The sequence below is a fragment of the Oncorhynchus tshawytscha genome, linkage group LG22 (assembly GCF_018296145.1).
Source record: "Oncorhynchus tshawytscha isolate Ot180627B linkage group LG22, Otsh_v2.0, whole genome shotgun sequence".
Lineage (NCBI taxonomy): Eukaryota > Metazoa > Chordata > Actinopteri > Salmoniformes > Salmonidae > Oncorhynchus > Oncorhynchus tshawytscha.
This window is the reverse complement of record NC_056450.1, coordinates 21,980,626-22,004,982: the sequence shown is the minus strand read 5'-3', so window position 1 is coordinate 22,004,982 and position 24,357 is coordinate 21,980,626. Positions and strand designations below refer to the sequence as shown.

Here is a 24,357-nt window from a genome sequence, read left to right as displayed (position 1 = left end):
ACCTGGAATGCATTTCAATTGGTGTGCCTTTAAAAAGTTAATTTGTGGATTTTCTTTCCTTCTTAATGTGTTTGACCCAATCAATGTTGTGACAGGGTAGGGGTGGTATACAGAAGATAGCCCTATTTGGTCAAATTCCCTATTATGGCAAGAACAGCTCAAATAGGCAAAGAGAAACGACAGGCCATCATTACTTTAAGACATGAAGGTCAGTCAATGGTGAAAATTTTAAGAAATTTGAATGTTTCTTCAAGTGCAGTCGCAAAAACCATCAAGTGCTTTGATGAAACTGGCTCTCATGCGGACCGCCACAGGAAAGGAACATCCAGTTACCTCTGCTGCAGAGGATAAGTTCATTAGATGTAACTGCACCTCAGATTGAAGCCCAAATAAATGCTTCACAGAGTTCATGTAACAGATACATCTAAACATCAGCTGTTCAGAAGAGACTGTGTGAATCAGGCCTTCATCATCAAATTGCTGCCAAGAAACCACTACTTAAGGACACCAATAAGAAGAAGAGACTTGCTTGGGCCAAGAAATATGAGCAATGGACATTAGACTGGTGAAAATCTGTCCTTTGGTCTGATGAGTCCAAATTTGAGATTTTTGGTTCTAACTCCCGTGTCTTTATGAGACACAGAGTAGGTGAACAGATGATCTCTGCATGTGTGGTTCCCACCATAAAGCATGGAGGAGGAGGTGTGATGGTGTGGGGGTGCTTTGCTGGTGACACTGTCATTGATTTATTTAGAATTCAAGGCACACTTAACCAGCAAGGGTACAACAGCATTTTGCAGCAATACACCATCCCATCTGGTTTGGGACTATTAGTGGGACTATCATTTGTTTATTCAACAGGATAATGACTCAAAACACACCTCCAGGCTGTGTAAGGGCTATTTGACCAAGTACAGTGATGGAGTGCAGCATCAGAATCACCCAACCTTTACCCAATTGAGATGGTTTGGGATGAGTTGGACCGCAGAGTGAAGGAAAAGCAGCCAACAAGTGCTCAGCATATGCGGGAACTCCTTCAAGACAGTTGGAAAAACAGTCCTTATGAAGCTGGTTGAGAGAATGCCAACAGTGTGCAAAGCAGTTTCTCTAGAGATAAATCACATCCATCCTTAACTTGGAGATGTAGTGTGGTGTTGTAGTTTCCAACAGTCCAATATGCTACATAGTTTAGTGCATAAAAAGTGTTAATTAACTACAATGACCATATGACCATTTCATTGCGCATCTACTTGTCCCCTTGTTTCTTTTATGCCTGCTATGGAACAAGTAGAAGAATGCGCGATCGTGAGGTATAGAGAACAGCTGTTACTTTGGGAGGTACTGTATCTCTACCTGAAAATACATGAGCTAAGTGATTGATAGTTGGTATTCAGCAGTCATAAATGTATGCCTTCTTTACAAAATAGTGATTTTGTCAGACAGCATATGCAACAGCTCTACAGAGATGAGATGATGACAAATGTAATATACACAACATCTGACATATTTTATTAAAGTAAAGACATTTGAATAAATGATTTTAAAAAATGTATCGAACCCAAACCGAACCAACTTCAAAAAGCAAAGGTGCAACTTTCACTGGGGGCAGGAGTGTTTTTTAGGACCATGCAGACGCCTCTGAACAGTCGGGATGGCTGTGTGGAGTGTTTATCTGACCGGATAAAAATAATAATACTAAAAAATATTATGTCCCTCCCATTTCTAAAACCAACGTTGCGCCCCTATCAAATAGCACTAATTTCTCAGCACTAAAAACCACAGATGCATTCTTTGCCCCTCCCCTGGCTAGAAACCTACATCTAGGCAAATGTCCTCAGTGCAACTATGTTGATGGACATGGAAATACTTTCTTTTGCCAAGCTTGTACAATGTTTTTACTTTACATGGCATTTGCATTTTTAATAATGAGGTTAACAAAATGTCTAATATTGCTGTCAAAACAAAAGGGAAACTGTGGTCTTCTTTTGAGTTTGCAGATCCTGCAGTGTGTGAGTATGAGGCAAATAGGCTGTCAGTGGTTAAAGGTGTGTTTACACATGGGGCACAATCTGGGCCTCAAATGTCACTGTGGTTTTGGTAATGGATAGAGAATGGAAATTCAGCCCAAGAGTGTTAGCAGCAATAACAACTTCGGGAAGGTTTCTATATCGACTGTCCACCACTCATGGAAAATGGAGCAGAAGATATGTTTGAAAGATTTTAGTACCCTGATGTGCTTTTGTTAGAAAATGTATTTCCCCCTCAACATATTCTAATCGGGATTCCCCTTCGCCCCTCCCTCAAAAATCAAGACAAAACAGATAAGATAGAAAAAAATTAACCAGCTCTGATTTACATTGCTTTGACTGAAAGGTTAGCCACAATCTGACATTTGCACAGATTTTAAGTGTGTGGTGTCTCTCTTAAAGTAAAAAATGAAAATAAAATGAAAAAGTAACACAAGAAAGTTACATAACAATAACAAGGCTATATACAGGGGCTACAGGTACCAAGTCAATGTGCAGGCGTTCAGGTTAGTCGAGGTAGTTTGTAAAGTAACTGTGCATAGATAATAAACAGCAAGTAGCAGGGGGGATAAATGTAAGTAGTCTGGTTGGCCATTTGATTAGTTGTTCAGCAGTCTTATGGCTTGGGGGTAAAAGCTGTTTAGGAGCCTTTTGGTCCTAGACTCGGCACTCCGGTACCACTTTCCTTGCGGTAGGGAACAGTAGTGTCTTGGGTGACTGGAGTCTTTGACAATTTTTGGGGCCTTCCTAGTATATAGGTCTGCCTAGTATATACGTCCTGGATGGCAGGAAGCTTGGCCCCAGTGATGTACTGGGCCATATGTACTACCCTCTGTAGCGCCTTACAGTCAGATCCAGACCAGTTGCCATACCAGGCAGTGATGCAATCGGTAAGGATGCTCTCGATGGTGCAGCTGTAGAGCTTTTTGAGGATCTGGGGACCCATGCCAAATCTTTCCAGTCTCCTGAGGGGGAAAAGGTGTTGGTATGCCCTCTTCAAAACTGTCTTGGTGTGTTTGGACCATGGTAGTTTGTTGGTGATGTGGACACCAAGGAACTTGAAATTCTCGACCCGCTCCACTTCAGCCCCGTCGATGTGAATGGGGGCCTGTACGGCCCTCCTTTTCCTGTAGTACACGATAAGCTCCTTTGTCTTGCTCACATTGAGGGAGAGGTTGTTGTCCTGGCACCACACTGCCAGGTCTCTGACCTCCTCCTTATAGGCTGTCTCATCGTTGTCATGATCAGGCCTACCAGTGATCACAAAAGAGTGATCAAAATAAGATTCTACTCCTGTACATTCATGCATTTAATTTCAATATAAAGCTAACTCTACTGTAGGAAAAACCAATCTCAAAATGCAAATGTTCCTTACTTCATCACTGGGAAAGATGCAAAACCATCCACATTCCCCTCCCTCTCTCCCTCCATTCCACCTTCTTTCCACTCCACCCATCCATCCATTCTAATATAAAAATAGGTAGAATGCCCATATTTCCAGTTCAGGGCTGTGGTTTGTTGAGGTTGAGGTATGGAGATGGTATGTGGTGGTGTGTGTGTCGTCCTGGGCTGGTTGGTACTGATCCTGACTGGCCACCAGCTGACTGAGGGAACCGGTCTGCAGCTTCCAGGGGACTACTCCATCTCTGGTCTCTTTCCCCTACACAAGTTGGCCCCCTCCAGCTCCAACCTACCAGACCTGGGAGCCTGTAAAGAGTAAGTACAATAGCAAAGATCTCACAAGAGGACATATTTTGTTAATCTATTTCCTTGGCATTTTAGTTAATTTTAGAGAATCAGGGAGTTATTGGGACTTGAGTCAAACACTTTCTTTATATTATAGATTCATTTTGATTCTGCTTGCAATCAATTCTCTCCTGTTCAGAGGCAAATTTAATAAACATGGCTATCATTTGATACAAGCCATGAGATTCGCTTTGGAGGAGATCAACAACGGTACCAAAAACCAGCATCTTCTCCCAGGGGTATCACTGGGTTACCAGGCGTATGACACCTGCAATCAACCAGCCAGTGTGCTGGCCACTCTGGCCATGCTGGCCCAACAGTACCAGAGAACTTTAGGGAACAACACAGGTGGTGACCAGAGGGCAGTGGCAGTGATCGGGCCTGATAGTAGCAGTTACACCTTCACCCCTGCTGCAGTGCTGGGCTCTTATCTAGTGCCACAGGTACAGTGTATGGTCACCAGTAATACTAATGCTAATATCTATTCTCTCTAGACTAAGTATGGAATACAGTTGTGACCATTTGTTTTAGTCTTCTTTTGCTCTTTTGATCTTACTTGTTTTTTCAAACCTATTTATATATGTAAATATTTATTCTATTCTATTCATATTTATCCTATACTTTATACTTTGTCCTCCTCCTCTTCATCCACCTCCTCTTATCTGTGATATTTTTCCTAGATCTCCTATGAAGCCTCTAATGAGATGCTGAGTAACAAGCTCCTCTACCCAGCCTTCTTCCGCACCATCCCCAGTGACAAGAACCAGGTGGACGCCATGGTCCAGCTGCTGGTGCGTTTTAACTGGACCTGGATCGTTCTACTGGGCAGCGACGACTCCTATGGCCTCCAGGGCATAGAGAGTCTCTCCCTTCAGGCTGCTCACTTTGACATCTGCATCGCCTACCAAGGGGTCATCCCCGAACTCACCTCCGCCAACAACCAGACCATGAGGAACATAGTCAAGAACATTTTGAAGACCAAGGTCAACACTATTGTCGTGTTCTCCAGCAAGACCAAAGTCAGTCAGTTCTTCCCGTTTGTCATAGAGCAGGGTGTAACTGGTAAGGTGTGGATAGGGACAGAGGACTGGTCAGTCACCACTCTAGTGTCGGGAATACCAGGTATTCACACCATTGGGACTGTACTAGGCATCTCCATCAAATACACAGCAATAACTGGGTTTGAGGAGTTCGAAAGCCATGCTGTTCCAAAGTTACTTAGTGGCACCTCCAATGGCACGATGGACCTGAGTGTTGAATGTTTGCAAAATACGGACCTCTCCAGCATGGCAGCAGAAAACTTCTCTTTGGGGGACTATGACATCAAATCCTCTTATAATGTTTACAAAGCTGTATATGCTGTGGCACATGCACTGCATCAAGCACTTGGTTGTGGCTTGGATGAATGCCAAAAGTCTGAAGTGCTACCTTGGCAGGTTAGTGTTTTCAAAATGGTGGTACTGTAGTCAAAAAGCCTGCTCTAAAGAAAGCGAAGTCCACTATACACTTGAACGCCATGTACTATTGGACATCAACAGTAAACCATATTTACTATCACAGGTATGTTACAGTCATGTTTAGTACATGTTCTTTGTCTTCTGTCTATCCCTCAGCTTCTGCCACTGTTAAAGCAGGTGAGATTCTCTGTTGGGAACTCGTCTATTTACTTTAATGAGAACGGAGACCCGCCCACAGGATATGACATCGTGAACTGGATTTGGAGGGGAACAGAGTGGTCTCTCCGTGAGGTGGGCTCTTATACTGCAGACCCCACTGACCTCACAGTGGACCCTGCTCAAATTGAATGGGGTAGTGACGACGGATACACAGGAAAAGTAAAGGCTCAGAATTACAGCATTTGCGCAGTAGTATTATAATCATATCCATTGTCAGATGAAATTGCAGAATAGTTTTTGGGTACTATAGAAATAGAAAGAGAAAACCCTGGTTATAGGTGGACGAGGAACATCGGTGTGTGTTTCTGGGTGTGTCTAGGAGGTGCCTCCGTCGATATGCTCCCCAGAATGCCCCAAAGGACACAGGAAGCTGCAGACGGGACAACACAAGTGCTGCTTCGACTGCCTGGCCTGTGCTGCTCACAACTTCCTCAACAAGACTGGTGAGATTACAGATTACACCAACCAGTTGTCTTGTATGCCCATCCATTGTCCAAGCCCTATCTGTTGAATAACATTCCATTTGTACTGTTTGAAAGTGTCCAGCGGGTGGCATATGTTGTCCTTCCATAAACTGCCTCCTATAGCAGGTGGTAGCACTAGTTTTCAAGTTTCAAATTTGAATGTCACATGCACACAAGTACAGTAAAATGCCTTTCTTGCTAGCTCTAACTCCAACAATGCAGTAATCAATAACAATGTAATACAAAAAATAACAAGGTACAACTAAAACACACAATATATAAAAATAAGAAACAAGAAGAACACAATAAAGTAAATAAGCATACTATATACAGGGTCACTTCCAATACCATATTTACAATGTGCAGGGATACTGGATTGATAGATACAGTATGTATCAGGGTAAGGTGACTAGGCATCAGGATATATGATAAACAGAGTAGCAGCTGCATATATGATGATTGTATGTGAGTGTGTGTAGAGTCAGTATGTATGTGTGTTTTATGTGTGTGTGAGCAAATTATGGAGTGAGTGTTTATATGTGTGTTGGAGTATCAGTGTGTGTAGTGTGTACGGCCCTTTGTGTGTGCATAGAGAATCAAATACAAAGGTCAACTCAGATAGTTTGTGTAGCCATTTCGTTAGCTATTTAGCAGTCTACTCGAATAACACATGATGGGAATACGATCTCTGATGGTGTTGTAATCACTGCTATCCATTCAATTATGGGGATGCTTTTAATCTCAATTAATTAATGTAGCTAAACCCCTTAATCTTTGGAAACGTGGTACTATAAATATTGAACTGACCCCAGCATTGATGTTATGGTATGTCACTCTTTAGGATCCACCCGGTGCCAGAAGTGTGAGCTTTACCAGTGGTCCCCAGCGGAAAGCGAGGTGTGTCTGGATCGGACGGTCCTAGTGCTGGCCTGGGGCGGTCCCCTGTCTATCGCCCTGCTACTCCTCCTGGCTCTGACCTTGCTCATAACCCTGGGGACAGGGGTCATCTTCCTCCTCAACCTGGGCACCCCTGTGGTCAAGTCGGCCGGCGGGCACACCTGCCTGGTGATGCTTCTAGCCCTAACCGCCGCGGCTGCCAGTGCCCTGTGTCACTTTGGCCTCCCGTCTCAGACTGACTGCCTTCTCAAGCAGCCTCTCTTCGTCTTCAGCTTCACCGTGTGTCTGGCTTGTGTCACCGTGCGTTCCTTCCAGGTAGTGTGCATCTTTAAGCTGTCCTCCAATCTTCCTCGGGCCTATGATACCTGGGCTAAGAACCATGGGCCTGAAGTCACCGTCCTTGTTGTTTCCATGACAGTTTTGTTGATCTCTGTGCTCCGTGTTACTTTAAACCCCCCGTACCCCTCCCGGGACGTGGACTTCTACTCCGACAGCATTGTCACGGAGTGTAGTAACACCCTCTCCTCTTGGGCCATGATAGAGCTAGCCTACGTCTCTCTGCTCAGCACGCTCTGCTTCTCCTTCAGTTACATGGGAAAAGACCTGCCAGCCAACTACAACGAGGCCAAGTGTATCACCTTTAGTCTCATGATATACATGATCTCCTGGATCAGCTTCTTCACCATATATTTTGTCAGCAGGGGGGAATTTGCCATGGCCATGCATGTGCTGGCCATAGTGTCCAGTGTGCTCGGTATACTCGGTGGCTACTTCATGCCCAAGGTCTACATCATGGTGCTGAGGCCCCAAATGAACACAACGGCCCATTTCCAAAACTGTATTCAGATTTATACCATGAACAAAGACTGAAAGATATGTTTTCATCATAGATTTTGCGTTTTGCATTTCTGGATGCTTATTCCCAATCCAATGTATGGCTTTAAAAATGACATAGTAAATGTTGCTCTGCTCTTAGCTGGTAGAAAATACATGTTGCCCTTGCACATTTAAGTGTATGTATAACTTTCTCTATCATGGTTGTCATGTAGCTTTGATAGCTTTTTAAAGCACTTCTTTTTAAGTGTGTTTTTACTGGGGGGAATTGAGAAAACCAAAGCTAACCTTCTTTAGCTGCAGCTGGTGTTGTAGTCTTTCTTCAGTGTCTGTGTGTGACATGTTTGGTCTCCAAAATGTGGAAAAGGTTAAGGGGTCTGAATACTTTCCGAAGGCACCAGAGAGGTGCCTTGCCTTCTGTTGGTGTGAGTGCCCGTCTGTCTGTGTGCCCTCTCACTTGGTCACTGCGGTGGCAGGATTCAGGAGCTGGTACAGATCATTTAAACCCATACAGATGCCTACAGATGTAGGATCTTAATGTGAGCCAGTTTGCTACAGTAGGAAAATAATCCTGCAGCCAAAGGAAATGTGAATTATTATGTGGATTATAATTAATGGACATTTTTGTATGGGTTGATACATTTCTCCTTAGGGCAAATCAAGTCTGAAATGTAAAAATGCAAATGACAAACTATAGAAGCCTTTAAAAAAATAAATACAGTACACATTTTCATTCCCTGCAGTGCAGGAACATTCAGCAACAAATTGGGATCCTACATCGGTATAAGCCTCTGATTTGAAACCAGCTATCCAAAATATCCATACACATTTCCATAGTGCTCTGTTTGAAACATAGAGAATGAAAGAGGCTCTAGTGGCTGAAAGACTGTATTAGCATGGGCAGTGCCATTGAAGGCTTCCACCATTTTAATGTAGTCAACTGGGTGGAAGTTCCAACTTCATTGGCTGATCCCTGTTGGTGACCCTGTTGGAGTCATGTCCAACCGGGTCATCAGGAGGGATCAGCCAATCGTGAAGAAGAAAATTGACTAAGCCTCAATGGTGCTGCCACAGACGCTATAATTGTGAATATACAAAGATCTATCTATCATTATGGTTTTAAATCCAAATGTGTGAGTCACTATGTACATTACATAAAGTGTAAATCAGAAGCACAGAAGCTAGGACACAATAGTCCGGTGTCCCATTGTGACATAGCTAGACTCCCATCCACAGGGGACGCACAGACGAACGCACAACTAACCACAATTCCCAACCAATGCGTCTCTTGGTACGCATCCTCTAATCATTTGAATCTGTTGACAGTTGGAGAAATTGCTTTCGCTGCACTGAGAATTCGAAAAGTATAAAACCCAACGGTCCAATATTCTAGAACACTGCTGTGGTTACGTGTACAAGTTTGGTACTCTGATACTTGTTGCTTTAATCAATTAATATACTTTTCTTTGTATAGCGCTTTTTACTATTTGAAATAAAGAAATAAAATAACTATTTGAAATAAAGAAATAACCTTGTTTTCCTTCTTTGTATTTCCTTAAAGGGCAATTCCACCACTTTTCAACGTCATACTCGTTATCTCCAGCACCATATCAGTGTAAACATAAAGTACCAGTCAAAAGTTTGGACACACCTACTCATTCAAGGGTTTTTCTTTTTCTACAATAAAATGTAGAAATGTGCTATTTCCATATTTGTAGACATTGATATAGCTTTGGAGAGAATTAATATGATTTTGAAAAGTGGTAGAATTGCCCTTTAATGTGTTAACGTGTCTTTTCCATAATGCAAAACATCCATAATTAACCCTAGCCTCTTAGGGGGAAACTATTGCTACAGTTATATGTGAATTTTACAGAATTTGTTCATCAAAATTGACAAGACATTTAGTTGAAGGGGATCATATGAACTGGTTAGAATAGAATTGATGGACAGCAAGATCTACTACAATTTGTTAAAAAATAACAATCCTGGTCAAAAGACTCAAATGATTATGTATTTAAAAATTATTGTTGTTTTAAAACCAAAGTTAACCCTCTTAAGATGCAGCTAGTTTGGTGGTCTTTCTTCAGTGTCTGTGGCATATGTCTGGCCTCTCTTTAGAAAAATAGAAAGTGGTAATACAGTGCCTTCGGAAAGTATTCAGACCCATTGACTTTTTCCACATTTTGTTTACATTACAGCCTTATCCTAAAATGTATTAAATCCATTTTTTCCTAATCAATCTACACACAATATCCCATAATGACAAAGCAAAAACTGTTTTTTTTATAAATAAAAAACTGAAATATCACATTCCCGCTATATTCAGACCGTTTACTCAGTACTTTGTTGAAGCACCTTTAGCAGCGATTACAGCCTCGAGTATTCTTGGGTATGACACTACTTGGCACACCTGTATTTCGGGAGTTTCTCCCATTCTTCTCTACAGATCCTCTCAATATTTGTCAGGTTGGATGAGGATCGCTGCTGCACAGCTATTTTCAGGGCTCTCCAGGGATGTTCGATTGGGTTCAAGTCCGGGCTCTGATTGGGCCACTCAAGGATTTTCAGAGACTTGTCCCGAAGCCACTCTTGCATTGTCTTGGCTGTGTACTTGGGGTCGTTGTCCTGTTGGAAGTTGAACCTTCGCCCCAGTCTGAGCTCCTGAGCACTCTGGAGCAGGTTTACATTAAAGATCTCTCTGTACTTTGCTCCGTTCATCTTTGCCTCTATCCTGACTAGTCTCCCAGTGCCTGCTACTGTAACACATCCCCACAGCATGTTGCCACCACCATGCTTCACCGTAGGGATGGTGCCAGGTTTCCCCCAGACGTGACACCTGGCATTCAGGCCAAAGAGTTCAATCTTGGTTTCATCAGACCAGAGAATCTTGGTGCCTTTTGGCAAACTCCAAGCAGGATGTCATGTGCCTTTTACTGAGGAGTGGTTTCGGTCTGGTCACTCTACCATAAAGGCCAGATTGGTGGAGTGCTGCATAGATGGTTGTCCTTCTGGAAGGTTCTCCCATCTCCACAGGGGAACTCTAGAGCTCTGTCAGAGTGACCATTGGGTTCTTGGTCACCTCCCTGACCAAGACCCTTCTCCCCGGATTCCTCAGTTTGGGGGGGGGGCGGCCAGCTCTAGGAAGAGTCTTGGTGGTTCCAAACTTCTTCCATTTAAGAATGATGGAGGCCACTGTGTTCTTGGGGACCTTCAATGTTGCAGACATTTTTTGTCACCCTTCCGAAGATCTGTGCCTCGACACAATCCTGTCTCGGAGCTCTACGGACAAGTCCTTCGACCTCATGGCTTGGTTTTTGCTCTGACATGCACTATCAACTGTGGAACCTTATATAGACAGGTGTGTGCCTTTCCAAATCATGTCCAATCAATTGAATTTACCACAGTTGTACTCTAATCAAGTTGAAGAAACATTTCAAGGATGATCAATGGAAACAGGATGCACCTGAGCTCCATTTTGAGTCTCACAGCAAAGGCTCTGAATACTTATGTAAATAAGGTATTTCTCTTTTTTATCTGTTATACATTTGCAAACATTTCTAAAAACCTGTTTTTGCTTCGTCATTATGGGGTAATGTGTGTAAATTGCTGAGATTTTTTATTTATTTAATACATTTTAGAATAAGGCTGTAACATAACAAAATGTGGAAAAAGTCAAGGGGTCTGAATACTTTCTGAAGGCCCTGTATGGGCAGGCCATAGAGAGGTGCCTTGCCTTCTGTTGGTGTGAGTGTCTGTCTGTGTGCCCTCTCACTGGGTATCTGTGGTGGCAGGATTCAGGAGCTCAATGGGACAGCTGATTTAAACCCATACAGATGCCTATAAAGGGAAACTATTGCAAAAGTTGTATGTGGATTTTCCTGAATTTGTTAATCAAATTTGAGAAGACATTTCATGGAGGAGGATCATATGAACTGGTTAGAACAGAATTGGTGGACTGCAAAATCCACTACAATTTGGTCAAAAAGAACAATCCTGGACAAAAGACAGGTTGTTATTATAGTTTCATTGTCATACACATCATACATAGTTTTAAGAGCTTCTTTAATGCAATATAAACTATCAGAACAATAGCAACAGTGCTATTACAAAGTATACCAACACACTAGTCCCTTTATAAAAGATACATCCATCCAAACATAACATATTAATAATAAAAGAGAAATATCCTCAAATAATTGCTGGCGAAAATACAGTAGCATATTGTAGTTACTGGTTAAGTCTAGCATAACACATGAACTCCACTGGAGTAAGCAATCATTTCACCATCAATTCAAATTTCACAATAAAATATCATAACTCAATAATTACCTAAATTCTTCAATACAAACAAAAAAATCTCATGTGACAAAACAAGTAGGAGAAATAACAATTTTCACAAAAAAGTGACAACCCTCACTTCAAATATGCCAGAAATCAAATGTGCCACACATATATGGCCATCAATGTGATGAGACAATAAGAGCTCAGTAAACCCACAACGGTGGAGGAGGTTGGAAATGCATACTTCCTACATAGTGAGGGACATACAGTCCAGTGTTTCCCTCAGGTTTTACAGTGATTCCAGTAACTCTCTCTACCAGGGTCTCCAGACTGGACCTTTAACTCCTTTGTCCTGGAGCTTGGCGGTGGCACGGAAGATGGAGGAGACTGGGGAAGTGGAGCGGCCCATCGGGCTGCTGCAGGATATCTGGGCCTGGGAGGAGAGCTGCTGTTGGAGCCCCTGAAGAGGTCCAGCGGAGGTGGTGGTGGTGTCTCTCTTGGGGCTTCCAGAGAGGAACTGCAGAGACTCCCTCCAGCACTGTGAGTAACCCTCGCTGTAGTCCCTCTGAGATGGAGCCGGCTGCAGCTGCTGCTGCTGCCTCAGGAATCTCACGGTCATCTCCAGGATGTCGGCTTTCTCCAGCTTGGTATTGGGGTCCTCTTTGTGGAACTCCTTCTCCAGGATGAGCTTGAGCTGCTCTATGCAGCCGTTAATGCGATCTCGACGCATCTTCTCCACGATGGGTTTCCTTATCTGAGGAGGCAGAGAAGAACATTTGATTAGTCAACAGTTCTAATATATGACAACAAGAAATTCAGTCAAATACTATAAAAAGCCATAATATACATGAATATACATATTTTATACTGTATATACACACATACATTGATTGAACCTAACACATACCTTCATGTTTTTTTCTGCGAACTTCAGATGGTGGAAAGAGGAAGTTAAGCAGGGAGCCATGTCTGCGTGAGAGAGTGACAGGTCTGTTGGCTACTTTTCCTGGGCTGCAGAGTGTGGTCTGGGACCTCTGAGGGATCTCTCCCCCTTTATATAGCAAGGGATTAGCATGACAAAGCCATGTGGCCCAGGCCCAGCTGGGGTTCCCACACTACTGAGACCACAGAGCTGCCCATCGCAACAATAGGAGAAACATCAATAACTTGATGGGTAACGGGGTATTAGAGGCAATACAGGGATGTTTCCCAAGATAAGCAGCAACTATTGATTAATAAAACATGAATACATTATACATGCAATAAACATTCAACATAATGACAGGTAAAAACAAGTGAAACGAAGACACACTTTTGAAGGGAAGAGCCCTCTTCAAAGAGACTAATTTAGACCATAAAGAAAATGTCTAAATTAGACCATAAAAAATATATCTATGTAGTTTCAGTTCATTAAATGTTCTAGTTGATGTCCTGAGAACCCTTTCATCTAACACAATCAAGCCAGTATAGAATTCACAAAAAAATATATATTTTGAGTTTTCTTTCTCCAAGCAATATTCATTATAATTAACCAAAAATGAGTTGAATTGTTGCATAGTTTCGACAAAAGACATAACATCCGGATACAATTCATTTTATTTAAGCAGCCAATTGTGCAATAGAGTGTTTACAACACTTTTTAAAGTTAGTGGTATAATAACCAGCAGGCTAGTATTGTTATGAAATGATACTAATGCTAAATTATGCTAATGCTAAATTATGCTAATGTCTGATACAGAAGACAATCACATAGACACAGGCTGTCGCTGTGTTGGAATGTGGGGATCACACACACTTATGTATACTTCAGACTTTTCTCACACATCCAGCGGTATGCGGAGGGAGGAGGTTGTGTGCCCACACACACACCACACTGTCCTCACACTCACCCCTCGCACACACTCCGTCCAGACAAGCAGTCTCCCCACTGACAGACAGTTGAGTCATTGAACCATTGTGTTATCTGTTGTCTGTTATATCTGTTATATCTGTTTTCATTGGCTGTTGAGTGTGGGAAAGCTCAAGACAACTCATGCCCACGCGTGGATTTATTGCACCCAGGAAAGGTTCATTCAAGAGTGTATTATCTCACAGCAACAGTTTATTTTTCCAATTGAATGTAGCCCTATAACTGAAGAGTTATTATATCTCTTGGAGGTAAATATTATGGCATTGAATACAAAGAAGAGGCACTACAGTGTAACACTGTAACTAATAAGATAAATGGATACTTTCCCAAGAAAAATCCCAGAACTTCTATCTATGATCTTTGATAGACTATGTGCTGCTGGGCCAGGGTGGGGAGACTGGGGACAATGCCACAGTCACTGGCACTATGCCATGGTTGTGGTTCAGGCAGCGCAAAGGTCACAGATGTGTGGCCTGGCCTGTGGGTGCTGTGAGGAGAACTCTCTCCTCCTAGTTTCCCACCAGTCACCAGCACTGGGGTAGATGAGCTACAAAAGCCAGGCCGCTCCCCCAATGCCCCATTGGGAATGTTAATTGATCCTTTGTCACATGACAAACAGAAACCCTATGTCACAGACCATCTGGAAAAAATCTAGTTAATGGTGCCTTGCACATCGACAAAGAGCTACACGATCACCCTGTCTTTTTCTTCCACTTTGGCCTGGATGAACATTGAACGTTTTTCATGAAGACAGTTAGAGCTACTCATAAAGGGGAATTTGTCAACTTCATCTATACAAAAATGATTTACCTGTTAGCTAGACATTCCCTTTCGGGCTAGCTGTGATTTGACCACATTGACAGTGTAGTGATGAGACAGTTTTGGCTAGCCTTTGTCCGTGGCTCTTTAAGTGTGTGTGAACAGTGACCCACCCACAGACTCAATTCCTGCCATACACTCTGGACTGCCAGGCCTGTGGAGGAGTAAGGCAGGTTCCCATCAGCCCTCTGCCTTTGGGAGTGTGCTAGCCCCTGTTTCCCACACTCTCTGTCCATTCACTGGCCTCAATAAGGGGACAATAGAAGTGTGTCTTGTTACACATCACATTAGCCACGGTGTTTGATCTCTGGTTGAAGGGAGAGAGGGGGCCATAGTCACCCAGACCATCTGCAGGACTAACCCTGAGAAACTTCAGCAATGCCACTGAGGGAGGGGGGTGTAATACATGTGACTATTTGTATCTGGTGTGTTAGCAAAGAGGTTGGAACAAAAACTTGACAAAAATAGTTAAAATATTAAAGTTTAAGGTCATCAAAGTTTACTCTTCTTAAGAACTATATAGATGTTGAAGTTGGTGACTCACTTTTTTGCCACTACTCTGCACTGTTGTTCCATTATTACAATGATCCTAAATTTACTGCTCAAGATCAGGACATACTATATATCATACGATATTAATCACATCCCTTAATCCATGTGATTAATTGGTGTGACAGAACCAGTTAAAAATAATAGGTTATGTTCTATATGAGTGAAGTATAGGCATATATAGTAGATAGGATATACATTTAGACAGGTGTCCTCAGTAATGTGGTGTTCTTGATGGGAGCCCTTCACAGTTATGGTCATGCATTCCTCTGACAAAAAGTCATTATTTTAGGCACTGATTTTGTCCAACCACAAATAAACAATAGGTTTCAAGGTTGGGGTTTGTCAACCAGGAACCAATATCAATCTGACATCTCTGGGCAGTGGGATAGGTGCTCCTCACAATCTAGATTTAGGTTTGTGAATATAGTCAATCAATATACTTACTAGATAGTATATTGTCGTCTTTATAAATTTGTGGATGAAAAAGTTAGCCATACTACTGATGTCATCACAACGGATGTGGGTGGTGAACTTTGTGCAGATATGAGTTGATAAGACAGAGAAAATAGAACCAGAAATGTAAATGTTGAGAAACTTCAATTGAAGTTAATTTATTTTCAAAAGCTTGATGACATGTCACTCCAAATAGTGTAATTTAAATCAATAAAGGCAAACAAACAAACTTACACAAACTCGTGTTGAATACACAACATCCCTTTATGAATGAGGTCTCTTCGAAGTTAGAATGAACATTTTAGCATTTTCCTTGAACATTGAATATTTGTATTATTAATAACATAAATTTTACATAATCATGACATGATGTACATTTAAAGTAGATTCATTGGATCCATTTGTAGCATAATATTCATACATCACCAAATTGATACATTGTATCATTGTGACAATTTATTGAAAATCGTTTTTTTTTAATGCAAAAAAAACAGGTGGTGTCACAGACACCAAATAAACAGTAGCAACCCATTATGGGTTAGACATACAATAAAAGTATGTTATTAGCATAATTTAACTCTGTTTGTACTTTCAGAGTTATCGTTCTCAGACAAGAACATGCATAATAGTGCATCTATACAGAGTATGTATCCAAACCAATCTGAATCATTTCATAGAATCCTTCCTTTCAAAGGAATACTGGCAAAATATGCCCTTGCTTCATCTGGATGAAGACTATCGACGTAGCATCTCTTGCCAAATGCAAAAGAATTAGACCTTCGTCACTCCGAACACCACTGTCCATGCCTGTCATAATGTAGACTGGCCTGTCCAATTCCGTTTGTCTGACATGAAAAAGTTTGAAGCATTGCTCTACCAGGGCCTCCAGAGTGGATGGGAGACAGGGCTCATCACACCCTTGGTGGTGGCCTGGTGGGCTGGGGAGCCCGGTGGGGAGAAGGACCAGGGAGCCTGACTGGGTTGGCTGGATGTCTGCAGGCTCTGGAAGTGGCTCAGCAGCGAGCTGTAGGACTGTGTCTTCACCTCACACTGAGACAGGAAGCTGACAGCGTCCTGCACACAGCGAGAGTAGCCCTCATTGGCTGCTGCAGTGGAGGAACTTCCTGCCTGCTGCTGGCGGCTCAGGAAATAGACAGTCATCTCCAAGATGTCGGCCTTCTCTTGCTTGGAGTCGGGCTGCTGGCGGAGGAACTCGGGACCCAGGAGGGACTTGAGCTGCTCGATGCTGGTGTTGATGCGATCCCTACGCATCTTCTCCACCACTGGCTTCCTTATCTGCACAAAGAGAAAACAAGGAACAATTTAGTCAACTTGATCTGCCCTGTACTAGTATCAACAGCAATAGAATAAGAAAGAAATGTATTTATGTATTCAAAGACTTAAAAGCATTTGTTTACCTTAGTAAGTGAGAGGTGCTGCTTAGGGTTAGTCATCTGTCTAATCATAGTTGGTGCCAATGGATATAGCAGTAGTAGTTCTGTTGAGCTGAAGTCTCAGTAAAGAGCCAATTGGATATGTACTGTCTTCTCTCTGGTTCTCCCTCCTATTTATACTCCTAAATCTCCATATGAATGTGTGGGTCTTGGGCTTGTTGGAGTTTCTCACAGTCCGGAGCCAATGAGAGGGCTGGGAATGGCATTGATAGATGCTGGGCTGCCACATGCTCAATGAAGTGTTTATTGCTGAGGGGACAAAGAGTGTGCCTCCAGGGAGCAGGTGGAGGGATGGGGAGGGAGAGGGATGGGTGGGAGGGAGGGAGAGGGAGTGGAGGGAGGGGGGCAGACATGGCGCCGCGTTGTGGATCTGGGAAAGTGGTGACCCCAGAGGAAGGAGTGTGCTCGTCTCTTGCCAGGATCACAGAATAAAGGGTGAGCACAAAGTGCTTTGGCACAGGGCACACGTGGGTGTGAGACTGAGATAGGACTGTGAGTCAAATAGCTCATGGGGCTACTGTGTGACCACAAGCTTAATCAAACAGGTTGCTTTCAGATCCATGAAGATCTGGTCATTCCCTTGGATCTTTGGTGCCATATCATGTAAAGATGTTTTAATAGGGTGGTGATTGGGCAACATTAAGTTTTATGTTCAACTTTGGTGTGATCTGTATATTTGTCAGTAGTAGATTTATGTGTTATAAACATTGCACAGTTATAACTGCCATGAATAGTCTGCATTGTAACCCAGTATATATCCAGAATTTAGTTTTGGAAACCAACACATGTAGATATAGATTGCCAGCGTTGCTACAGCACACACCTGCTCGCTCTGCCTGTGTCCCAGTCACACGCTCCCCCTTCCTGCCCCAGTGGAACGTGAGAGCCGCCGTGCTCCTGTGCTTCCCACACTTCAGTGTTAATGACACTGGGGCGAACACACAAAGGAAGTGTGCCCCGTCAAACAAAGCTCCAGTGACCAGGGCCCCCCCTCCTCCCTACTGCCCATGCACAGTGCAGTCAACAAGGCTCTCATAGGGATCTCACAGGAACACCATCTGGACAGATAGGACACTTATCACCCAATGGACCATGTGAGACCTGCTTTGTGAGAAACAGGGAGATGAAATAGAATGAGTGAGAAAGTAAGAGAAGGAAATAAAATAAAAAGTCAAACTTCAAAGTCTTTTAGATATTATGATGACTATTTGACTAATACATGAAAATGTACGATTTTCAATTTTATATTATAAACTGGGTGTTTTCGAGCCCTGAATGCTGATAGGCTGACAGCCATGGTATATCTGACCGTATACCAGGGGTATGACAAAACATTTATTTTTACTGCTCCAATGATGTTGGTAACCAGTTTATAATAGCAAAAAGGCACATCGGAACAGCCCTTAGCCATGGTATATTGGCCATATACCAAACCCCCTTGGGCCTTATTGCTTAATTATACTATTACCACCAAATCAAATAGTCAATGTGAATTACTAATATCAATTTTAGCAATACCATTTTAAAGGGCACCTCCAACCTGTTCATTTGGATCAGGGCCATTGTATTTAATTAATTCATGCACTTCTTATTGCCACATGAAATACACAGAGTCATCCTCATTTCAAAGCAGGCAAAACACAAAGATCTTAGAGATCAGCACATTCAACATGACAGAGCTCTATGCTGACCTTTTTTACAAGAAGCACACGTGCGCCTAAGTTGAAAACTATAGGCGAACACAAAGAAATGTAGGAGCACAATGAAAAATATTTGAGGTAATAAAGCTAGAATCGTACATTTAAATTCCAGGTCACACATCAAAATATTTAAGCTGTGAGTAAAATGGTCACACTGTAGAGCCCTGCATGAAGGACCAACAGACCCGGTAAAGACCACATCAAATGGACCTGGATATTAAACTGATGAAGATGTTAATCAATTAATCTTATGGGAGGTATATACTCTGAGGTTATTTAACATATGTTTCCTTTCTTTGTTCCCACAGTGGTAAAGAGAGAACGTGCACTGACAGGGTGGAGAAACTTTACATGGAGTTCAAGAGCCAATGCCACAACGGGGTCTCCAGCACAGACGTGTCTCCTTCTCAGTCAAGAGTCCCCTGCTCTTCCACAATGGCTACTCAAAGTACTCCAGAGATACTCTACGACTGTCTCCATTACCTGTTGAAGATGTTGCCCCACTGTTTATCCAGTTAGGATCTCCATGGAAACACCAAAACCAGCAGTGGGACTGAGCATAGTAACCATGAGCAGTTTTTGTAGCCTATGCAAAGTTACTCTCACACCAAATCCATCTTTATCTCTGGAAGAACTAAAGATGTGGACTAAAGATGTGGACTGTCAATTGTTGTGGACTATTTTGCATCTGAAATGATTGGGATATTTTTTTTAACGATAAAATTATGTATATATTTTTCCAGAGACTATTTTTGATAAAGTGATTGACTTTTAATCTATGGTCTTTTGTAAAAATAGAGTTTAGTCTCCATACTGTATGTATATGCTGTCCAGATTGTGATATTCTTTGGTCAATAAAATAACCATAAAATGTGCATTGTAGGCCTTAAGAAAAGCATGAATTGCTTTAGTATTCCTTGCAGAGATGTTCATTGAAGACTACTCTCTGAAAAAAGAGTTGAAACGGAAAGCCATATTCCTTCATACAAAAGGAACAATATTGTTTTTTATGCCTATGCTTATGTTGAAATAAGTATAGTATAGGCCAAGGGCGCAACTTTGGTTTTAGAAGTGCGGGGGACATCTTTTATTTTTTTTTTATCAAGTCGGATAAACACTCCAAACAGCCTACCCGACCGCTCGGAGTTGTCCACGCGGTCCTAAAGCACGCCTTTGCCTTGTTTGGTATCACATTCCATTGATAAACCCATGGGGGTCAAAAATGCAATTTCAGAATGTGGGGGGGACATGTCCCCCCTTCCCAAGTGAAAGTTGCACCCCTGGTATAGGCTACAGTAGAGCCTCATGGTAGGCTAGATCACAAGTGAAATTATATTTTTGATATGCAATGTAAAACATTTATTGTTAAAAAAAATGTGTCTGCTTTTTTTGTTCATTCTCAGTCATTTCTTCTCTATTGCTAAATCACTTGACAACTATGGATCATGATAAAGAGTACATCACATTTATTTAATAAGCATTTCCCAAATAACATAATAGTCCTAAATGTGCAGCTCTACTACTAGTCTTTTCGTATGTTCATGTACCCTAACATGCAAGCAGGCACACATTCAACTTTACCGAACCCAACACACAGTTTGCATATGGCTATTTTGCTGGTAGCCAACAAACAAATGAGAGAAGTGCTGCTTTTCTGTCTACTATTTTATGTAAACGATACTCAGTCTTATCTGGGTAATAAATGCATATTTTCTTCTTACAGTTCATTTTGTAGAAGGCCGACCGGGGTACTGCATGCTGCCATTAGCAACTAAATGATCCTGTGTGCGATTTTAACATAATGAGGCCATACATCTGATGTATTAGACGCAATTATTAGTATCATGATTGTCTTCCACAAATGGTACCAAGAATATGCATAATCCTTGCTTCAGGGCCTGAGCTACAGGCAGTTAGATTTGGGTATGTCATTTGGGTGAATATTGAAAAAATGGGGCTATCCCTAAGTTAAATTATGATTTTAATGAATGGAGCGAATTTGGTGCGAGAGCTTTTTTTTCCTGTGAGCGTGGCAGTTTTTAGCTGAGCGGTAGGAAAGGCCGGAGCGGATTTCCAACCGCTCAACTCAACTCACATGCTCTGATCCCATGTGCACAGAGACTGGCGGTACTACAGTTTAAAACTGATGCCAAGCCCAGAAAGACAATTCCCACAGACGCTCCCATAGAGAAGTACATTTACAACATTCCTAAAACGATACTTTGGTTATCACCTTTGTGCAAAAAATATCAATATTTTTTTGCATGAATTGTCTTTGAGGGTTATTATTTTTTAATCACTCACAGCCGAAGTAATTAACGTTTTATATCCATGCTGATACATGGACGAGATTGGCTCACAATGCACACGCAGAAGGAATGGAACAGTGGAATCACTCATGCACTCTCGTCCAGTACCTGCTCTTAGTGATCTAATATCACACAGTCTCAGGTGAGTGTAATTTGTTTTAGAGAATTATCATAACTGTTTGTGGCTAGACAAGCTAGCTAGTTGAGTGTCTTGATAATGACAATCTAGCCAGCTCATGTTAATTTATGTGCACAGCCGCTAGGTTAATTTCAATAGAATTTCATGCTAGCTAGCGGTTTCCACTAGATAGCACAGCCACAAAGTCAAAATGGTCTGTCGTAAAAAATGCATGTCAACAAAAATGAGCTTTTTGGTCTTAATTTAATGTAAGGGTTAAACATACGGTTAACGTTTGGTTTAAAATACGATTTTGATATGATAAATTGTAGAATATAGGCAGGGTTGATAACTTTGTGGTAACTAGTGATGACCCTACTAGATAACTAGCTAGCAAACGCTACTGTAACGTTACTGTACTTGCTATTGTGTGACTCTGAAAAATATTGTGTATAAATGGTTAGCTGGCTATTTACTTATAGGCTACTAGCTAGTCATGTAATGATGTTTGCTTGATGGTGGGGAGGGGGTCTGAGAGTTGGACCTTCTAAGTCTGTGCTTACTGTTTCTGTTTCTCGTTCCAAACAGCCTACCAGTTTATGAATCTGGAGACACTGGAGGTGTTTGGGGTGGAGAGGACAGTGGACTCAGTGGAGGACATCCCATCCACTTGGCAGTAAGGGCATGCCGGGCGTGAGCCTACTGTTTCTGTTTCTCGTTCCAAACAGCCTACCAGTTTATGAATCTGGAGGTGTTTGGGGTGGAGAGGACAGTGGACTCAGTGGACGACATCCCATCCACTTGGCAGTAAGGGCATGCCGGGCGTGAGCCAACAGCCCAGCTCTGACCAACGGCGAAGTCAGCTCAAAATTATTTGATTGCTTTTGAATAAAAATGAAAAATAGTTTGAAATATCGAACATATATTTACAGAAAATAGATTTATGTTTCTGAATGATGCACCATGCTGCTTTGTTGACAACATGACTGAGCTGCTCAAGATTACTGTTCCATTTGAGAAGGGCGCTCCTCCCTCACCGCGTTTTACCTTTCACGTCACTGACCATAGCTGGGTGCACCGCAGCTCAGGTTAATAGAACTCCCTCAGTGTTGGCACTGCTACTTCCTACCTGATGGGTAAGAGGACATCACACACAGAATTAGGAGTCTTCCCATATTTACATGTTTGGGTGTATGTGTGTCAGAGGTGAGGGATGATAAGCCAGTGTTTGAGTAGAAGCGTCTAGTGTGTGAGGAATTGTGGATGCACTCCAATTTCCTGAACAGAAAGGTGACATTAAGTATTTCTCTACACCCTAACCATTAACCCCTACTCTCACCCTGGCCCTAGCCCCTTACTTTCAAACCAGTAAACCCATAAGTTTCCAATATGACCTGGTGTGTGTTACACAGGGTGTTACAGGAGGAGTTGAAGGGGGAGCATGCCTCGTACCTGCGGCAGCACCCGGATTTCCGTGCCATGATGGCCGACTTCTTGCAGTTCCTGTTACTACGAAAACCAAGCGACGTCATCATGTTCGCCTGTGAAGACTTCTCCCCTGGGGGGCCTCTTCAACACCTCTTCACCTTGAGGACATACTGTGGCTTCCTCTCAAAGGCCCTTTAGTGAGGACAATACTATTCTGGTTAACAGTTGTCACTAGTATGTACAGTGGCCCTCAAGATCTATAGTATTGTTTTTACATTTTGTAATACTGTTTTTACTGTCTACTGTTTTTGTTTGCATGAGCCGTATTGAAACATTCCAATCAACTCATGCTCATCTGACTCAAAAAGTAAGCTATTGTATAACTTTGCTGCCCAGATTGCTTAGGAATGTAACAGCCTTTGAATAATACAATTATATGTGTATTAATAGTCCAGACAATCTTGCAAGGCAGACTAAAGGTCTGCTTAATAGCTGAAACAGTTCAGCAGAGTTTGTAAATATATTATGACTGCATTTTGTGATGTTTTGGACTTTAGTGAGTGTGTTTTTCGGCTGTTTGGATACAACAACAAAAAATCATAGAAGCAAGCCAAAGTTCAGAGCCGAAGTCCATGTCCCTTCGTCGGTGATTGGTTAACAGTAGGGGTTCTTCAATAAATTCTTTGTTGTCATTCAACGAGAGACGACTCGTTTTCATTCACAGTTTTTCATAGAAAAATACTGTACCAAACATCTTAGTTAGATGTAGAATTGCAGGACTAAGATCTCTTCGGCAAAAACGTCAGAATTAATGACAGATTTCCTGAGTTATCTTAGATTAGTTCGGACTATTGTGAGACTGGCTACGGCATCTCAAAATTGACAAACGGTACCATTGTCGCTTTTAAGGGAGTGAGAGCACACTCATTCGACTAGCCAAGTTTGGATAGGCGCCAACCAAATTGAAACATACTGAAGCCTTATGACAGCATTGATTTTCCATACCAAACTCCCCCACTTCTATAAAATAGACTAAATGGTATTTGAGAGCTTTTATTGGAAGGTAGAGGAAACATCTCAAATAAATTGAGTGCAAATTAAAAGCAACATTTCATCCATGTACATGTATCTACTGATGCACTGGCACTTCAGTGCACTTAAGAGGCAGGATTAACTCAGTGGGGACAGGTCAGGATGTTGAGCGCACACCAGATACAGCTACATTACGATCTTGCACTATACATTTTCTACATGCTTTAGTTTCACAATAAGGGAATGTATTATCTAAAAAACAAACATGAGGCACTGGGAAGGGGACTCGAGTCAGAATCTACTGTAGCCTACACCAAAGTCTAATAAACTTGTCTTTTTGATTCAGTTTTCAACAAAAAAATAAACAAAATCAAAAACACCTTTGATTTGCTGAATTAAGAGGACTACAGTTCCTAGAGTACACTTGATGTTTCCAAGCTACAGTTGCGTCAAGTCGCAGTTGTGTGATTGCGTTGTGTTAAACAGAAAATATCATACAACTGTCTCCTGAGGTGCAAATATATACTGCACAAAAATATAAACACAACATGCAAAAATGTCAAAGATTTTACTGAGCTAAAGTTCATATAAGGAAATCAGTCAACTGAAATACACTGCTCAAAAAAATAAAGGGAACACTTAAACAACACAATGT

The 24,357-nt window shown here is 42.0% G+C and overlaps 4 protein-coding genes across 6 annotated transcripts; 2 read left to right on the top strand and 2 right to left on the bottom strand.

The window, feature by feature from the left end:
- The first annotated feature begins 3,564 nt into the window (after window positions 1-3,564).
- Window positions 3,565-9,114, top strand: LOC112221548 (taste receptor type 1 member 1-like). Its single transcript, XM_042304369.1, has 6 exons — window positions 3,565-3,743; window positions 3,913-4,216; window positions 4,454-5,209; window positions 5,387-5,608; window positions 5,772-5,892; window positions 6,755-9,114. Exons 1-6 carry the CDS (start codon window positions 3,565-3,567, stop codon window positions 7,678-7,680), a joined length of 2,508 nt encoding a protein of 835 aa, XP_042160303.1. The 3' UTR covers window positions 7,681-9,114.
- A 2,476-nt stretch (window positions 9,115-11,590) lies between these two features.
- Window positions 11,591-12,949, bottom strand: LOC112221444 (transcription factor HES-5-like). The gene is made up of 2 exons (XM_024383591.2): window positions 12,836-12,949; window positions 11,591-12,682 (listed from the first exon to the last, which is right to left on the bottom strand). The coding sequence occupies exons 1-2, from the start codon at window positions 12,893-12,895 to the stop codon at window positions 12,242-12,244; spliced, it is 501 nt and encodes a 166-aa protein (XP_024239359.1). The 5' UTR covers window positions 12,896-12,949; the 3' UTR covers window positions 11,591-12,241.
- A 2,839-nt stretch (window positions 12,950-15,788) lies between these two features.
- LOC112221443 (transcription factor HES-5) lies at window positions 15,789-17,236 on the bottom strand. The gene is made up of 2 exons (XM_024383589.2): window positions 17,080-17,236; window positions 15,789-16,957 (listed from the first exon to the last, which is right to left on the bottom strand). Exons 1-2 carry the CDS (start codon window positions 17,125-17,127, stop codon window positions 16,535-16,537), a joined length of 471 nt encoding a protein of 156 aa, XP_024239357.1. The 5' UTR covers window positions 17,128-17,236; the 3' UTR covers window positions 15,789-16,534.
- A 3,613-nt stretch (window positions 17,237-20,849) lies between these two features.
- On the top strand, window positions 20,850-23,367 carry LOC112221442 (ciliogenesis-associated TTC17-interacting protein-like). 3 transcript variants are annotated; one of them, XR_002949028.2, is made up of 3 exons: window positions 20,850-21,266; window positions 21,831-22,378; window positions 22,655-23,367. XR_002949028.2 is itself a non-coding variant. In XM_042304378.1 (3 exons), the coding sequence occupies exons 2-3, from the start codon at window positions 21,842-21,844 to the stop codon at window positions 22,866-22,868; spliced, it is 291 nt and encodes a 96-aa protein (XP_042160312.1). In that variant the 5' UTR covers window positions 20,857-21,266; window positions 21,831-21,841; the 3' UTR covers window positions 22,869-23,367. The 3 variants fall into 3 exon arrangements, 2 of the variants coding, with proteins under 2 accessions (XP_042160312.1, XP_042160313.1); XM_042304378.1 differs by having other exon boundaries at window positions 20,857-21,266; window positions 21,831-21,918; XM_042304379.1 differs by lacking the exon at window positions 20,850-21,266 and adding an exon at window positions 21,428-21,511 and having other exon boundaries at window positions 21,831-21,918.
- Window positions 23,368-24,357: the final 990 nt, after the last annotated feature.

What these genes read in the sequence shown, in the direction of transcription:
- LOC112221442 (XM_042304378.1), top strand. Translation starts at nt 21,842, where the DNA reads ATGAATCTGGAGACACTGGAGGTGTTTGGGGTGGAGAGGACAGTGGAC. An exon ending in GACATCCCATCCACTTGGCA is followed by an intron (nt 21,919 to 22,654) that starts GTAAGGGCATGC and finishes TGTGTTACACAG; the next exon opens with GGTGTTACAGGAGGAGTTGA.
- LOC112221443 (XM_024383589.2), bottom strand. Translation starts at nt 17,127, where the DNA reads ATGATTAGACAGATGACTAACCCTAAGCAGCACCTCTCACTTACTAAG. An exon ending in AGCACCTCTCACTTACTAAG is followed by an intron (nt 16,958 to 17,079) that starts GTAAACAAATGC and finishes CTCTTTGTGCAG; the next exon opens with ATAAGGAAGCCAGTGGTGGA.
- LOC112221444 (XM_024383591.2), bottom strand. Translation starts at nt 12,895, where the DNA reads ATGGCTCCCTGCTTAACTTCCTCTTTCCACCATCTGAAGTTCGCAGAA. An exon ending in TCGCAGAAAAAAACATGAAG is followed by an intron (nt 12,683 to 12,835) that starts GTATGTGTTAGG and finishes CTGCCTCCTCAG; the next exon opens with ATAAGGAAACCCATCGTGGA.
- LOC112221548 (XM_042304369.1), top strand. Translation starts at nt 3,565, where the DNA reads ATGGTATGTGGTGGTGTGTGTGTCGTCCTGGGCTGGTTGGTACTGATC. An exon ending in GACCTGGGAGCCTGTAAAGA is followed by an intron (nt 3,744 to 3,912) that starts GTAAGTACAATA and finishes TCTCCTGTTCAG; the next exon opens with AGGCAAATTTAATAAACATG. An exon ending in ACGACGGATACACAGGAAAA is followed by an intron (nt 5,609 to 5,771) that starts GTAAAGGCTCAG and finishes TGTGTCTAGGAG; the next exon opens with GTGCCTCCGTCGATATGCTC.